Source organism: Colletotrichum siamense (genome assembly GCF_013390195.1).
Source record: "Colletotrichum siamense strain Cg363 chromosome Unknown KSG_Cg363_contig08, whole genome shotgun sequence".
Classification (NCBI taxonomy): Eukaryota; Fungi; Ascomycota; class Sordariomycetes; order Glomerellales; family Glomerellaceae; genus Colletotrichum; species Colletotrichum siamense.
Window position 1 is genome coordinate 3,979,382 of NW_023501021.1, and position 16,690 is coordinate 3,996,071.

The window sequence follows — 16,690 nt, forward strand, 5'->3', positions numbered from 1 at the left end:
CGGAAGGGCGAATCGAGAAGCGGTGAAACCGAGGCGAGGGTGCGAAGGATGAATAGAGTACCGCTTCCAGAGTTTCTTTCTGTGGAAGAACGAGAGGAATCGAGATTTGCTGTGTTTGGAAGTGTTGAAGGGTTCGCTTGCTCTCTGCTCAGGGGCCGGGGTTCACGGGGAAGGCCGCGGAGCATGGGGTCGTGGTCGGCAGTGGTACACGTGTTTGGCGGTAGGGCAGCGCAGGCTTCGTTTTCTGACGAGGAATCCAGCACTATGTCGCAATGGGCCGCTATTGACGGCCTTCCTTGCGTCTTGGAAGTCGTTTTGGCAGAGACGAATCTTTGACTTATCGCCGGGGGAGGGATCATGGGATGCCCGCGGAATGGCAATCCTTGCTCCCGAGGACCCTTGCTGCTCTTGGCGGTGTTCGCCATCGCGTTTCCCATTGCCGAATCGCTTGCCTGTTTGAGACGAAGGATGAGAGATATCGAGAGATGAGGGAGCCTGGGAGGAATCATCGCTTGATGGTGACGGAGTGTGGGATGAGCCGGAGAACGTGTAGATTGAGAGGTGGTGATGCTTCATGCCCGGCTTCGGTCGGTGACACCCACCATGAGGTCAAGAGGAAACCGGTGAGCACCTCACATCCATGCGGCCAAGAGGCCGCCACCGTTTTCTGATTATTCTATCTAACTACCTACCTAAGCTATGGCTATGGGCTACCTACGGACGGCTTACACCAAGACCTGTTAACCGGGACATCTCCTATGCAACCACCCGCAGACTCCAACCAACCAGCCCCTCCTCCACAACACCACCTTCCCCAAACCAACCCCTTTGCCGAAAAAACGATATCAGATACGATGATTAAACCTTGTAAGTGAGAGCCTCGCGCACTAGCCGAGCGATTAAAACCTTTCCACCGGGTAAAGAAGAGAAAGCAAGCCAGATCCTCCCAAGATACCGCAACGGGTACCCGCGCTGGTCCCAGCCCAAAACATTACATCCTCCTCTTGATGCATTTTCCTAAACCAGATGTTCTCCGATCCCGTGCACCATTCCCGGTTGTCTCCCCCCTTTCCCCACACAGTCCCGATTGCCTCCCCTCAAGACACAGACGAAGCCCGTCGCCGCATGCCGTCAGGCCGATGCGTCTTGACGCACCCCTCGCACCCAGGACTGAACACGTCGGGCAGCCTCTCGAACAGGTCGGCGCGGTAGACGTACCACTCGCGATAAAACTTCCACTCCTCGAGGAACTCGGCCCAGTAGACGAGCCGCTCAACCAGCCAGCTGTCGCGCAGGCGGTCGCGGACCCACTCGGCCGACTTCTCCTCGCGGCCGGCGTACGTGCGGAGCACCTCCGGGCGGAGGTCGGCGGCGCGCTCGGCTGTGTGGTAGACGAACTCGGCCCGGCGCCCGCGCGCGGTGAAGTAGGGCACCGAGCCCCACTCCACCACGGCGCGGGAGCCCGTCAGCGAGACCACGCGTACCGTGCAGCAGATGCACTTGGCCTGCGCGAGGAAGTCGCGGAGCACGGTCGAGGCTTTAGGGGTGCTGGTCCGAGGGTGGAGCTGCATGGTGCTTGCTGCGCCGTTGGCGGTGCTGTTGGTGATGCGATACGATGCGATGCGATGCTACTGTTGGCGTTGCCGCCGTGGACGATGGCTTGGAGGAGCTGCGGGAGGCGGCATCGTTAGTCTGGCCGGCTGCCTGCGTCGACGACAGTGGGATGATTGTGGGGTATCAGAGTATGCGGTGTAGGAAAAGGCAAGGCTCACGAGGGTGTTGTCGATGGTCTGGCGTCATCAACACGACCGTATCCAGATTCGTCCGTGAACTTGGCAAAGGGGTACGGATACTGTGCACTGCGGTACAGAACACGCGAGCGAGCGAATGTATCTCAAAGTGTCCAAGACCGGTTTGTTCTTTTTCCTTTCTCCCGTCCCTCTCTTTGCTTTCCCTTTCCCCCTTCAGGCCTGACGGGCTCCGATCCCAATCCCAAATCTCGACCACGCGAGGATCCTGATTGCTGTTTCGCTCTGGGCTGGGCTGCGGTGCTAGGGCTGGCCTTGCAGCGGAACCGCGACGGGAGGAGCGAATCCTTGACACGAGGGGAGAAGCTGGATGTGGTTTGTTGTCTTTGATCCAAAGGGAGAGGACGGACGGCGGCGGATGGGCGAGGCTAAGGTCGGAGGGACGGGACCCATGCTTTCCCATGCAAGGATCGGGAAGCCCAAGTCAATTGTTCATTTATAGGGGCCTCTTTTTGCTTCTCCCTATGGCTATTCTCGTTACCCCAGCTCTGGCTCTGCATGCCTTGCTTCCCCATGATGTCTCACTCGCCTTGGCAGCGAGGCCCTGGTTCCTCTGGCGGGGCCCGCAATGATGCAGTCCCTCATCTGGGTGGCTTTATTCTTTATTTTTCTGAGCCGTCATAGTGATGAAGGAGGGTGGCATGCGTGTCTTGAAGACTTTGTAGCAAGAGCCGAGGAACCAGACAGAGAGAGACAGAGCCAGAAAAAAAGAAAAATCGGAGAGAGCAAGGAGGCCGGGTGGTGGTGGTGGTGGTGGTGTCGTCCCCTCGCTTCATGCTATCGTTGCCACGGAATGCTTTCTTTTTCCGCCCCGTCTCTGTGGACACCCATTTGCGAGAATAAAAAAAAAGTAGAGAGAAAGCGACAATGTGTGCCAATGTCACTCTCCCAGGCCTCTTCTTAGTCACTCTGCTCGAGCTGCCATCCCGGGTTCGAAGTCAGAGAAGAGACCGGGGTGGCATACCCGGGCGATCGCCCGCCCCAATCGCGCGGAACCCCATCTGCGGACGCAATGGCGCTATCACATCTCAGAACGCACGACGCATGACAGCGCCACGCCAGGATTTCCCGCAGCGCGTTCTGCTGCTGCTGCTCGCCAGTCTCTTGCTGCACCTCTTTCTCTGTCTCTCTCACTGTGTGTGTGTCTCGACTCAGTGAGATGGAGGGCCATCAAATGGCAACCTCCGTCTGGCTAGTCGAAGCGAAACTGCCCCTCATCCCTTCATCTCGCAGTCCGATCTGTCTAGACCTTCGAGGAGCAGCATCCTATTTTCGGGAATATTACCATGCAGGCAGAACAACAACCGGCTGATTTCCTCAGACTGGACTGAATGATTGATTGGTAACCCGTCGCGCGACCAGACACCGCACCGCACTGTCATCGCTGGTCTGATATTCGCTGGGATGTCCGTCTTCCGAGGAAGCATAGCGCCGAGTTGCGTGCAGGGGTGGATGACGGCCTCGGCCAACAAGGCTGGTCCCGGCTTGGGGTTCAAAATGCTCATCGTATCCCCCTCCCCTCCAAGCGTCACTCGTGAGCAGCAAAAATTCTTTCTTTTTTTCCCGAAAGCCACTTAGCAAAGGGGCCGCCTAGAGTCGGGGGTGTCGAGAAAGAAGAGGGTACTTCTGACTCGGCCTCTGCTTTCTGCTGTTCCATTCTCCATTCCAGCCCCCGTCGTCTCTCGGTGACCAAACGATAGACGGCGGCCACGAATGAGCGAGACCGCGCTCGAAGACGAGCCTGGTGTGCCTGGGCCAGGGCAACGCTGATTTCTTTTGGCAGACCTTCGTTTTTTCTTCGTCTTTTCTCTCCCGCCCACCGCCAAATGACATAGGTAATATTATTCCCATTTTCTTTTGGCTTGAAACAGGGCTGGCTTCCACACGAAGAGCCCACCCTCTGTTCCCTTGATAATCTGTTCCGTTCGGTTATTCATACACTCAATTACAAGGAAAAACAACACAACATCTTACCTTTTCCAAAAGAAACCATTCCGGATATGCCCAAAGTCCACATCCTACCCTCCAACCCCCCCTTCCCCTACACCCACCCCAGTCTTTCTATCTGGGTAACACCTTGGCGGGCGCATCGAGACTCAGTCGGGGGTGGGATGAGAGAGGGAAGGGATAGAAACGTGCGTGGGGATCATCTCTCACACGGCACTACACTACCCATCCCCATCAACCCCCCATGTCGTCGGCCCTCGCTCGCAAGTGTCCCCATTGTAAAAAGAAGGTCGGTGCTGCAGCCACTTGGGCTTAAGATCTTACATATACCCGCTCGTCGAACCAGCACCTCGGGACGTCGGACGTCTTCTGACAGGCTACTCCTCTCACCGGTATCTGTCCCCCCTTGCACTTGCCTTGACCGAGTTGTCATGCCAAGTCCCCATCTTTTCCCAGTCTAAATCGACTTCACACACAAAATCACACACAACGACACACCTGTTGCTGTACGTCTGACAAGCCCGACGTTGAGTTGGGAGTCTGTTGCTGACAGGAAACCCCATAGCAAACAAACTCGTTTATCCCGCCATCCGCCGTCTCCATTATTTCGTCTAGCGGCCCCTCCCTCGTGCGGTATCCAAACAGAACGGATACCCAGGTCTTCTTGCAAGCCCGCGCCAACCCGCCCTCCAAACCAGCTCCAACCCAATATGTGCGAGTGGTACCGCCGCAACTACGCCTGCGGGCACCACTTCACCGGCGCCTCCGAGTGGTGCTACCGGTACAGCCAGACGCAGAAGCGTTGCAAGGTCGTCGTGACGCAGGTCGACTACGACGCTTCGGTCTGCAAGAGCTGCATGAAGAAGGGCCACAAGACGGAGGTGCCCTGGGAGCACATGATTGACCGGACCAAGTACGATCCCAGCCGGGACGAGTGAAGATGAAGGCCCCTCAGCTTTCTCTTCATTGACGACCTCTTGGGGATAGGTGGTATACGCAACAACGACAACATTTTGAACGACGACGGAATACCCAGCAACCGCCGTAATGACGGTACCAAGCGGCAAGAAAGCTCTGACACGGACAGGAATCAGGCATGGCAAAACAATACCCCCTCCTTAATGAATCGCCTCCAAACGGCGTGGGTTCTCTTTTTTTCTCATCATGGGCGAGACGGATCTTCTCCCCGCAGCGGCGTTGGGCAAAACGCATCGGTATCGTGTAGGTAGCCGCGGACATGGCTTACTAGAGCATCAGGGTTCGGCGCACCTTATACCCATTTGATTTTTCGGTTTCTGTTGAGGAGTCAGTCTGCGTTTCTGGTTTTTTTTGCTTTCAATTTTCACAACGGTCTGTTATTTCTTGTTTTTCTTTCGGTTTCTTTCCCGTTGGGGATTTTGGAGTCTAGGAAGCGGGGTCTTCGCACCAAAAAAAAGTGTACTTTACCAGTCTGTTGATGATTGCCACTCGGACCGGTTGAACCGACCACACCCTCAATGGAAGCCAGTGTTCTACTGCCTTGTCAACATGCTGTCTTGAACCTTTGGTGGTCTCGCCGAGGCTCTCGTGTGTGTGTTTCCGACGTCGGTGGTGTGTTGTGCCTGCCCCCTCGCGTTTCTAGGGTCGATCAACGCCGTGAGCCAGCGAGGAATGCGCCGGTGTGGGATCTCAGACACGAGCCTGCCGGAGCTCGACACTCAGCCACTCGCATCCCATACCGAGCCGGGGAAGGTCAGATGACATCCCATGACGAGCTTTCCGTTCCACCTGGGGCGGGGTCGAGATGCGTGGATCTCACGCGCGACGGTCCAGCTGCATCATGTGCATGTGCGTGGGCGGGAAGGACACGGCACAGGCACGATGCTAGGCCGTTTGTGGGAGCGGCTAGGAGGTGAGACAAGATTGACGTGAGCCGCGATGCACGATGGTGCCCGCGCGAGCAGAGACAAGTCTAGCTGAGACACGCATGGCGGAAGGCTTGATAGCTGAAGGCGAGGGGCGTTTGTTGTGATCGGGCTTCACGTTCTTCGGGATGGGAGTATCAGTGGCTGGCGTTGCTGGGCCGTCGAGGGACCCGTTTGGTTCCTGGCGGGGCCGCGGGCTGGAATAGAATCTCAGGTTACGTTAGGGTGCGTTGGAGTTGAGGTAGCTGCGGCTGGACTGGCCGCTCCAGAGATGTTGACGTCTGGTCGAGGCGGGACGGGATGTTGGCTTGACGTCGGGGGTGCACGGACGATGCCGGAGGTAAGCTCCGGACTCCGGACACATGGCGGCAGCCCCCGGGCCCTCTTCCGGAAGGGAGAAGGTTTCGGGTGCCCTACGTGGCCTCCGCAGATTACAACGGCATTCGAGGGACGAGTCTGTTGGTCTCAAGTCCACATGGTTGACTTGTCGAATGGAAGACTTTTCGCTATAAAGAAGCCGTTTCTTGGCAATACTCGGCTCCCTCGAGGTCAATCTTGTTCGACGTCTACTTGAACTCAGGTCGAAAGACGGACAGCACCGTCCAAATACATCGAAGGTTACCGCTCTCAAGTGCGATCAGAATGCGAGGATAGACCTTGGCATGTTTTCTGAAGGATGATTTGAGTTGGAGCTAATATCGACCACATGCATACATAAATCCGCATATGAACAGCGACAGGCACATGCTACAACTGCCGTCAAACAGTCGCCAGTGCTCTATGGTATTAATGTCGTTCATTAGTCGCAGAACCAGATTTCCAAAGACGAAACTGACGTCTCGAGCAGACCTTCTTTCATCAATCAGTTTGGCAAAACCAGACCAAGGCTCCGGAGTGACACCGGCGGCCCAAAAACGGCGCAACTCCCCACCACCCGCTGAGTCCTCCACTTCGACGGCACCACCTGCCCTTCTGAATGGCCCATCGCCGCACTCGGCCACTCAATCGCGACACCACCAAAGTGACCAAACCTCTTTCTCCCCCACGCGGAAAAGTTACCTAGCCGTATCCACTCTTTTAGCAGACCATTAACTAATCAAGGATGAGCATGCTCTTGTCCTGTCAAATCACGCTGCCCGAATCTGATTAGCTGAGGGCCGAGGCCAAGGTTCCCAGGTTCATTTTGCTGTCGCCGTCGCGGTTGAAAGTCGCCCGGCGCAAGGATTTTTTTTTCGCGCGCAAATCTCGCCTCTGTCCTCGCTCACGCCACGAACCGAGCCGTCTTTAAAATTTCGCTCTCGTCGCATTGCTTTTTCTTACTCTCCGTCACGGACGAATCGCATCATTTGCGTCATTTCTGCAACCTGCACCTAGTTTAGCAAAACAGACAACGACGAGCGTTCTTTGCGACAGACAGCAATCATGGGACAGCCATCCTTCGCGGCATCGAATGCCATCATCTACGTCACTTATGGACTCTTCCTGTACGAATCAAAGTCCCACACATTGGGCAACCTTTCATGACCCCTTGCCAACGCTGTCATCGGGAAAAGAACCGTTCGCTGACCATGCGCGCAGGATCACGGGAACTGCCATTGCGTGGAAGTTCCGCAACCAGTCCAAGGGAGAGTTCCTCTCTGGTAACAGGACTCAGACGGGTCAGAAATCCCCTCATGTTCTCGCGACGGCATTCACGAAGCTTCATTTGCGCCGCCATTTCTTCACCTTCCTAGCATGTCTCGCCTCACTGGACACCACCCGACTAACCTCTTCCTCCCCACAGCCTTCCCCCTGGCCCTCAACTTCATCGCCTCTGGTGAGTGAGGAAGACGCGAGAGCGCTTCTCCGGCCCGAATCATTCTCTTGAGAACAAGAGAGCGGCAGAACGGCAGCAGCAGCAGCAGCAAGAACCACGGATCCAAACCTGCGGAAGCCATGCGCACGGAAACGACAGACTTGACATGAGAGGGCGCGACATCGCTCCTCATGCCCCCAGAGTATAAATGAGACGAGCAAGATCCAGGGTGCCACATCCGACGAAACTGACAGGCAGGTTCGTAACCCAAAGATCAACAACAGTCCTCGCGGGCACTTCCCTCTCTTCGGTTTGGCCTGGCGGACTTGTCCCCCTCTACTCCGTCCACCATCCACCTTGGCCTGGAACACCGCAGTCGAGGAACCAAGTTCACAGACCGGCCGAAAAGCGGGCGGTACCCCGAGGATGCGGCTCACTACGGGCGCGGATTTGAACCAGGCGGCGCCGGCATCCACCCTTTCACCCCCCGAGAGGAGATGCCCGCCCCCGGGGAAATGAAGCTGAGATTGTACCGTAATTACTCGATCAAGTTAATGCTTGCGTGGGAAACGTGCTGCCGCTCCAATATCTCTCCCCCCTCTCCCCCCCTTCTTGTGTGTGTTGGTAAACTAACCACCCTAGCCCTCGGTTCCGGCATCCTCTTCTCCTACCCGGAGCTCGCCACCATCACCGGCGTCCAGGGCGTCGTTGTCTACGCCCTCTCCTCCTCCCTCCCGCTGCTCATCTTCGCCGTCCTCGGCCCCATCATCCGCCGCAAGACGCCCGAGGGCTTCGTCCTGACCGCCTGGACCCGCCAGCGCTACGGCACCATTGCCATGCTGTACCTCAGCTTCATGACCCTCGTCACGTTGTTCCTCTACATGGTCGCTGAGCTCTCCGCCATCGGCCAGGTCGTCAACGCCCTCACGAGCCTCGACGGCCTCCCCGTCATGATTGTCCAATGCGTCATCACCACCATCTACACCTGTACTTACCCCCTATCCTCTCAATCTCCTATCCTTTCACTAACATCCCTCAGCACTCGGCGGCTTCAAAATCTCCTTCATCACAGACAACCTCCAGGGCGCCATGGTCGTCTGCCTCATCATCATCGTCGCAATCACAATGGGCGTCAAGACCGAGATCGACACCTCCCTCATCGACACCTCCGGCCTGCTCAAGCCCACCCTCCTCGGCTGGCAGCTCCTCTACATCCTCCCCATCTGCATCCTCACAAACGACTTCTTCCTCTCCGGCTTCTGGCTGCGCACCTTCGCCTCCAAGACCGACCGCGACCTGCGCATCGGCGTCTCCATTGCCGTCGCCGTCATCCTCTGCGTCCTCACAATGGTCGGCGTCACCGGCCTCGTCGCCGCCTGGTCCGGCGCCCTGCCCCTCGACCAGATCGCCGACTCGGGCTCCGTCGCCTTCTTTTTGCTGCTCCAGCAGCTCCCCGCCTGGGTCGTGGGCATTGTTCTTGTTATGGTCTGCACCCTCTCCACCGCGGCCTTCGACTCGCTGCAGTCCGCCATGGTCTCCTCCGCCTCCAACGACCTCTTCCGCAACCGCCTCAACATCTGGTGGATCCGCGCCGGCGTCGTTCTCATCATCGTGCCCACCGTCGTCATCGCCCTCAAGGCGCCCTCGGTGCTGCAGATCTACCTCATCTCCGACCTCGTCTCCGCCTCCGTCATCCCCGTCCTCGTCTTCGGGCTCGTCGACCGCTTCTACTGGTGGCGCGGCTTCGAGGTTGTCGTCGGCGGGCTGGGCGGCATTCTCACCGTCTTCCTGTTCGGTTTGGTCTTTTACGAGGGCGACGCGCAGAGGGCGGCGAATTTGCTGATTATTTCAGAGGGTTTGTATGCTGACGACTGGAGCGTGTTTGGCGCCTTCGTCGCCGCCCCCGTGGGCAGTTTCCTCTGGGGCTTCGGCGCGCTTGGCGTCCGGCTTGGGTTCCAGTACGTGATGGCCAAGAAGAGCGGCCGCCGCTTCGACGCGCTTGATCGTCCTGTCGGTCCTGGCTTCACCCCTGACGCGGATGGCGTGCCGCATACCGTCTCGCGTGAGGAGTACACCGACGTCACGTCCGATGTTGAGATTGTCAAGCCCGCCGGCAAGTTCTTCTAAACGTGTGACCAAAGTCGCCAAACATGTCCTCACAAGACACAAACATACATAGGGGGACGAAGTAGGGGGAGATTTTGATTCTGTATTTCGTGGTTGGAGGAGTTCATTCCGCTCCAATGCAACCGCGGCCATTTTCCAGCCAAGATAATCAGACACATATAATACACTCATTACATGTTTTTTGCTCCTCATCCACACATTCCCTCCCGCCGTGACACCCATCTTACGCCTTGAAGCCGCGCCTCCTCTCAAACTCCGCCGCCTCCATCGCCGCGACCTGCGTCTCCTCAGCCTTCCAGCGCTCCATCGTCGTGACCTTCGTGTTGCCCCACACAATCCACTTGCCGGGCTTGTACGTCTGGGGGTCCAGGTTGCGCGACAGCACGAGGTACTCGTTCAGCTTCTCCACGCGCGTGCTGCTCGGCACGGGCTCGCCCGTCTGCTTGTCGACGCGGCCGAGCCTCTGGCTGCTGACGATGCCGACGACGGCCTGCTGCAGCAGCGGCGATTTGCCCACGGGCGGCAGCATCGCGAGGCGGTGGCTGAGCAGCTTCGGGCGGCCGTCGTAGGCGAGCAGCTCCCAGGTGAGCTTGTGCGTGGTCTTGCGGCGCGAGATGGTGGCCGAGAGCGTCTCGTAGAGGTGCGGCACGCAGATCTGGCGGAGGGTGTTCTTGTCGCCGGCGGCGATGGCCTCAGCGAGCTGCTGGTGCAGGGCCTTGGCGGTCGGCACGATGGAGGAGGCCTGGAACTGCGCGCGGGGCCGTTTCCAGAACTTGGGCATCGATTGGAGCTTGAGGCCGGCGAAGACCATGAGGTCCTTGGCTTGTTGCTTGAAGCGGGCGACGAGGTATGGGTAGTAGGGCTTCGGGGTGCTGGCGAGGGGGAGGGGGACGAAGGTGCCTGTCGACCCGTGGTGGTTAGCTGGGGAATGTAGTGTTATACCGGAGCGTACGGTGACATACCAGGGAGCAGCATGTTCGCCATGTTCTGCTGTTGCTGCTGCTTCTCCATGTTCCTGGCGGAGAACTGAGCAGAGGCCTTTTTGTCCTGGGCGGACATGGCCTTGCTCATCATTCGCATGTCGGCGGAGGGGGGTTTGGCGCCGGCGTAGCCCCTCGTCGTCGCAGGTATCCTCCTCGCTGTGGTCGGGAACGAAGCGCGGAACAAGGTCTGGGGACGCATGGCAGCTGGTCGACCCAGGCCGAGTAATGGCCTCGCGGCGCGGTAAACTGTGCTGCTGCTCATCGTTGTCGTGCGGGCGAAAGCGATGGCCTGACGTTCCCGGGGCAGAACACTGCGGCTGGCGATCACCAAAAATCTCCAATTGACGAAAAAAAGATTGGTCCAAGCTTTCGGGACGTCGTTTTTTCTCGGACGGCCTATCGGTGTGGCGCAGGCAGCTTGCGGCGTGAATGAACGCCACAGGTGTGGCGTATGCCGGCCAATGAGCACAGCTTCAATGGACGTGCTCGCGTGGGTGGGCCGTTTTATCGTTATTTCTGTTTCTCATGGAGGGATTGACTTGGAAATGACGACGGAAGACGTGGACGGTGGGTTAGGGGATCCGCCGCCAACGTAAGGGACGGGGCATCCAAGGCGGGACCGGCTGTAGGGGACCCTGCTGGGCTGTGGTCGACATTAATTGCTTCAGCTCAGGGACTTGGGGTTGATTGGGATGCTGTGTCAAGTTGATGCTTTTCGTGCTTTGCGCCTTCAGGTGTGATACGCGACAGCTGGGGTATCTTGACTACCTACACGAGGCCCGAATGTAAACATTGACTGACTGGTGAAAGCCTTCAGGAAGGCTGCTATATTGACATATCCGCAATCTCGTGAGACATTGATAAGAAGCTTCGTTGCTTCCATACACGAAAGCTACAGTTCTGCGGATAGCTCGGCCAAGCTCGTGTTACTCGCAAGACGGCAACCGACATTCTCGCTTGCATCACGGGAACTATCTGCCCCCTCGCACTGCCAGTGAAGCTGCGTTTGGGCTGACCGTTTACGTGTTTGAGAGATTGGGCACTCATGCGGATGCGGCGCTTCCAGAACTCCACGAACCTGTCCGTCCACAGCTTAAACCATCCAATTGCCATCAACCACCGTACCCTTACTCTCTCTCCTCTGACACCATCCCCAAAAGACTATCCAGACACACCGTATCCAGTCAATTGATAACAAACGACGGGCCCAATGCAGAAGGTGGTGCAGGCATCCCAAGGTTCCATCCGCAGCCAATGACACAATTTGCAAAGAACGCCCGCTGGCAAAATAGCAATAATCCCATACGCACACACAAATAATCTTTCAAGGTTCTGCAGCAGTATCCCGCCGTATCGTGTCGACGGTGCCTGGGTATTTCCGCAACTGAAACCACAGACGCAATTGCGGGCACGCGACCCCCATCCCCATCCAGGGTTCCTGTCATCACTTCGCTTTCCCGCAGGAAAAAAAGTGCCCGCCCGCTCGCTGCCCCAAATCTCCAAAACGTCAATCCGTCCGCTGCCCAAAAACCCCCCGGGCGCCGTCGTCGTCAGGTCCGAGAAAAAAGAAAAGGACAGCTACCCAATTTCGAAGAAAGTCAAAGCTCCCGGGAGCTCTATCACCTACCCTAACGGTACCACCACCACCACCACCGCCAAGCCGGCACCCGAACAACCATCCGTCAGACAAACGCACCGCGGCCAAGTCCGCCGTCCCCTCCTTCCTTCTTCCAAGCTCAAGCCCCCCAGCCACGATAACCTCTTTCTTCCTCCTCCTCTCCTCACCTCCATCTGTATCCTTATCCATACAAAACAAACCACCAATCCCCCAAAATCGCCACATGCCACACTCCTGAGAAACTTCCTCCCATATGGCCACCAGCCCCCGACGACAAACCTAAATGGCCCCTCCCGGCCCCCGACGCCCCTCCACGACCTCCTCCCAAAACGGCCATCCTCCTCACCACCACCGCGACGCCCCCTCCTACCCCAGCGGCACCGACGACATCGACCTCCCGCCGCCCTACGCGAACACCCACAACGCAGACCACATCTCCTCCTCCCTCCTCGAGCCCCGCATCGCCGTCGTCCTCAACGTCCCCAAGGCCTGGCGCCCCTGGCTCTTCGCCTGCCGCCTACTCTCCATCGGCCCGCACATCTTCTGGGCCCTCTCCCCCGCCGTCACACTCCTCGTCCAGATCATCCCCGTCGCCGTCCCCGGCGGGAAGAAGGCCGCTGCGAACCTTGCCGCCGCGGGACTCGGGAATGCCGCCGCAGCTGCTGCTGCCGCCGGGGCCGCGGCCACGGGAGGGCTGAGCTATGCCGGAGGAGGAGTGGGTGGGGTGGCGGGAGCTTGTCCGCCGAGCAATTGGCCCCCGGCGCACCCCGCGATACCATTCCCCTGGACGGAGATGTCCCTGGGTCTGATGTGGGTGCGTAGTACACCAGATCAAACATGCAGTTTGGGAAAAGCTAGCTGACAGCTTGGTAGTGCGGCGCATCGGCCTATCTCTCCTTCTTCTTCATCGATTGCCTCATGTCCCGCTGGTTCGTACACTCTCCCAGCTTGCGGAAGCTATAGTAGCTAAACGCGCGCTCAACAGGTTGATCAACTATACCCCCTCCGCGACCATAATCCGCATCCTCACAATGAACGCCACAAACGCCTTCCTCACGGAGCGAATCCTCACCTTCTCAGGCGGCTTCGAGGACCCGAGGCTCTTACTCCCGGGATGGGTCACAATCGCAACAGTCAGTACCACCCTCCCCTCCTTCTGTCTACCCATCACTCACTAACACACGTATCCCCACGACCAGACCCTCACGATAGCCTACCACATCACCCAGCGCAGCATAAACATCAAAAAGGAAACCTCCACCTCGATAAACATCTTCTCCATCGCAAGCTTCATCAGCATGGTCTCCCTGCTCGCGCACCTCCACTACAACGGCTCAGACTACCCCGAGAAGCCCTTCGAGTCGCTCGCTCGCCTGCTGCTCGAGCTCGCGCGGAACGTCGTGGGCGACGGCATCATACCCGCGTCCTTTGACTCATCCTTCACCACCGCGCGGACGGAGCTGTGACGCAAAGGACATACTGGCGAAAAAGGCACGAGGTGAAGGCACATAAGAATACAGAATCATACAATCATCACATTCGGATGCTGGGCAATGGTCAAAGATACGGGGGCATGGGAACAGCGATGTTTTTGAATGTTTTCGTCTTTTTGTATGGATGTAAGGGATGCCCTTTTTGGTTTGAGAAACATAGATACCCACGATCAAGGAATAATTGCGCTGGTTAATGATGGGAAATGTTAAAAGTGTGGTGGGCGCATGAGCTTGGCAGTATCTACGTTCTCGTGTGTGAGCGTTTAGCGCGATTCCGGTGGTGACTGACGTCTTTTCTGATGATCTCAAAAAAGTATGCGCGAGTCACGGTTGGGCAAATTGAGTTTGCGTTGGGTGCAGTCATACGCAACGTTATCTAAACCTTGCAGGCTTCTGGAACGATGCAGCGCGTTGGGTCATCCGGGTTAGCCGTAGGTCACGAAAATGCAAAATCAGCAGAATGTGTGACGAATGTGTCAATTTCTAAGACTGTAATCTCTGGGCTGCCCGACTATCAATGAAAGTACAGCAAGCACCAAAAGATATCTCGATATCTGACTTATCATCATCGCGTCGGAGAAGACGCAAGTCGCCCTAAACCATCACGCCGATAACCTCTTCCGTCGGAGGGATGGTATACCGTCCTACTACGTCGATATCGGGCGCCACACTGCGCGGCGGGAGACTGCCAGGTTATTCATGCCTGACACTCCTCGAACCCGGACGTCAGCTCCGCAGACACATGCTGTGGTGCTGTGCAGGAGCGGCGGCGACCTGCGGCGGGCTTAGAAGCCGTGGACCTTAATGGTCTTGGCATCAAGTCCGAGACCCTCCTTCTTGTTGATGAGGAATTCCTGGACGACCTTGCGCTGGTCACCCTGGAGCTGGATGACCTCGCCCATCTCGCTGTCCGCTACGATGGTGCCATTGCAAGCTGAATTGGGTTAGTTTGGGTTGGAGTGACAGGGCGGGGTAGCTAGCCTACCGAATTGCTTCTTGATGACCTTCAGAATCTTCTTCTGGTCGAATTTCTTTGGAAGACCCTGAACAGTGGTCAGAGTCTTTCGTCCATTGCGTTCTGCGTCGAAATGTCAGCGGTTGTCCTCATCCGAGTTTGCGCACGGCTGAACGTGGCACGTGCGGGATTTGTCGTCGGCAGCGACGGTCGGGGGTGTCGGGGACAAGACGTACGTTGGATTCGTATATGAATATAATTTTGAGCCTGTTTGGTCTCTCCGGTGTCTTCGTCGGCTTCGGCGAAGGGGTCTACGGAGGTGGATGTCAGCGGATCTGTCTTTGAACATGGCGGTCAAGGAGAGGCGACGTGTCCGGGCGTGACGTGGCCGACGACATCGCGGAGACGCGACGACGATAGGGTAGCACGTGGAGCAGACGTCGGAGAGGCAGACGTACCGTAGGTCTTGAGATTTTCAATTGACATAAACTCGTCTGTTCGGGGGTGACTGTGGGAAATGGGTTTGGTTGAAGGGATGAAAGGTCAGCGACAGACGGCTTGCGGTAAGCGGTCTCGCTGCAGCGGGCGTTTAGATGAGTGGTAGTTGGTTTGTAGCTGAGTAGCGCGGATGGATGTCTGGTGGCTAAAGCTGGCGGGAAGGCTGGCGGTGATATACGTGACGAGAAGGTGGCGAAGTCAGTCGGAGTCGAGAGTTGGCGAGGCCTGTTGGGTTTTGTACGTCGGAAGATTTATGGGGGGTGGGTGGTCTGCAGATCGATGACTGATGTTTGTGGAAGTTGGGAGAAATGACGGACTCGGTCGGGTACGGGGGGGCTTGCTCAATGAAAGGGGGGGTGGCTCACTGCCAGCTGCACCAGTGTGGGCTTCGGAAAGGCCAGAGAGGGGCGCAGGTGGGAGGCACGGGTGACGAGGGGCAAGGTGCACGGGCCCCCGTCGCCCATCCAGCACCTCCTCAGCGCCTGAGAGGTGTGGGAAGGCACTGGACTGAGTGCTGACCGCCGTGGCCGATGCCTGCCCAGAACCACCGCCTGCGAGAGCGCTCACCCTGTGCCTGGTGGTGATTGGCAGATAAGGCAGGCTCCGATGGTTCTGGCCAATGAGCACCGCCCTGAGGCAGCCCACGGAGGATCCACCAAGCCCACCACCACTCACCGCACCTCGCTGCACTGCAAGCTGAACACACACACACACTCGCTTCATCACCGACATCAGTCACAGACAGCAGCCATCATCTCAAGGTTGCTTTTCGCAGTGACTCTCGCTCACAACTCACAATACATCCTCTGGACGAGCTCACCCAGTCAAGCAGGACCAGATAAGATAGCTAGAGTCACAGTCGGTGCAGTCACGCCAGCACGGCCCCCACCCAGCACCCAGCACCCAGCTAAGGCCGGCCCTTCTCGAGGTCGTCTGCAAACCATGGCTAGTTGCGGCCTAGTGCTGGGGAAAGCAGCAATACATGCACCGTGGGCCGTACGCAGTAGCACGAACTGTTCCTGCTGCGTACTTCGTATCTCGGCAACTAGAGATACCCATCGCCCACGTACAGCCACCCGCGACCACCGGCCGGGCCCTTGCGCAACCGCGGCCCTTACGTACCCTCCTCCCAGGTATCCCATCACATCCCGCTACCTCCCGCCCAGCTCGGGCTGAGACAATGGCCATCATCTGACGGGAAAACAAACACGACCTTCAACCAAACCTCGCATTGTACCTTGATCTAGCAGGGAAGGCGCGCGGTCGGCGATGCCATGCGACTCAACTCGACTTCTTTACTGCGTTGCAGTCGCACCAAAGAAGAGTCCGGATCCCCCTTGCATCCATCCCGCCGGACGAGTGACCCATCCCACCGTCCCGTCCCCACCTGCCGCCAGCCGGTTCAGACAATAAAGTGGCCAGCCCGGCGTTTCCGTCCTGCCGCATCCAGCGCTGCGCCCAGCCCTACGGATCATCCGCATCCGGGCTTTGCGCCGATAAAGCCTCGATCTGGGCCGTGCAGCAATTTGGTGGTCAAACCGGCCTTCCAATTATGACATAAT

The 16,690-nt window shown here is 57.7% G+C and overlaps 6 protein-coding genes across 6 annotated transcripts; 3 read left to right on the forward strand and 3 right to left on the reverse strand.

The window, feature by feature from the left end:
- Positions 1–1,097: 1,097 nt before the first annotated feature.
- On the reverse strand, positions 1,098–1,571 carry CGCS363_v012559 (uncharacterized protein; the record flags this gene model as incomplete). Its single annotated transcript, XM_036644408.1, has 1 exon — positions 1,098–1,571. One exon carries the CDS (start codon positions 1,569–1,571, stop codon positions 1,098–1,100), a length of 474 nt encoding a protein of 157 aa, XP_036491071.1.
- A 2,894-nt stretch (positions 1,572–4,465) lies between these two features.
- CGCS363_v012560 (uncharacterized protein) lies at positions 4,466–4,803 on the forward strand (the record flags this gene model as incomplete). Its single annotated transcript, XM_036644409.1, has 2 exons — positions 4,466–4,668; positions 4,743–4,803. The coding sequence occupies 2 exons, from the start codon at positions 4,466–4,468 to the stop codon at positions 4,801–4,803; spliced, it is 264 nt and encodes an 87-aa protein (XP_036490388.1).
- Positions 4,804–7,081: 2,278 nt separating this feature from the next.
- dur3-1-0 (putative urea active transporter 1) lies at positions 7,082–9,581 on the forward strand (the record flags this gene model as incomplete). The annotated part of the gene is made up of 5 exons (XM_036644410.1): positions 7,082–7,143; positions 7,238–7,317; positions 7,443–7,475; positions 8,097–8,441; positions 8,494–9,581. 5 exons carry the CDS (start codon positions 7,082–7,084, stop codon positions 9,579–9,581), a joined length of 1,608 nt encoding a protein of 535 aa, XP_036490211.1.
- A 223-nt stretch (positions 9,582–9,804) lies between these two features.
- On the reverse strand, positions 9,805–10,826 carry CGCS363_v012562 (uncharacterized protein; the record flags this gene model as incomplete). The annotated part of the gene is made up of 2 exons (XM_036644411.1): positions 9,805–10,481; positions 10,544–10,826. 2 exons carry the CDS (start codon positions 10,824–10,826, stop codon positions 9,805–9,807), a joined length of 960 nt encoding a protein of 319 aa, XP_036490378.1.
- Positions 10,827–12,465: 1,639 nt separating this feature from the next.
- eos1 (N-glycosylation protein eos1) lies at positions 12,466–13,648 on the forward strand (the record flags this gene model as incomplete). The annotated part of the gene is made up of 4 exons (XM_036644412.1): positions 12,466–12,996; positions 13,056–13,111; positions 13,168–13,315; positions 13,382–13,648. The coding sequence occupies 4 exons, from the start codon at positions 12,466–12,468 to the stop codon at positions 13,646–13,648; spliced, it is 1,002 nt and encodes a 333-aa protein (XP_036490210.1).
- Positions 13,649–14,460: 812 nt separating this feature from the next.
- SUI1 (Eukaryotic translation initiation factor eIF-1) lies at positions 14,461–15,116 on the reverse strand (the record flags this gene model as incomplete). The annotated part of the gene is made up of 4 exons (XM_036644413.1): positions 14,461–14,609; positions 14,661–14,753; positions 14,867–14,941; positions 15,089–15,116. The coding sequence occupies 4 exons, from the start codon at positions 15,114–15,116 to the stop codon at positions 14,461–14,463; spliced, it is 345 nt and encodes a 114-aa protein (XP_036490235.1).
- Between the last annotated feature and the right edge of the window lie 1,574 nt (positions 15,117–16,690).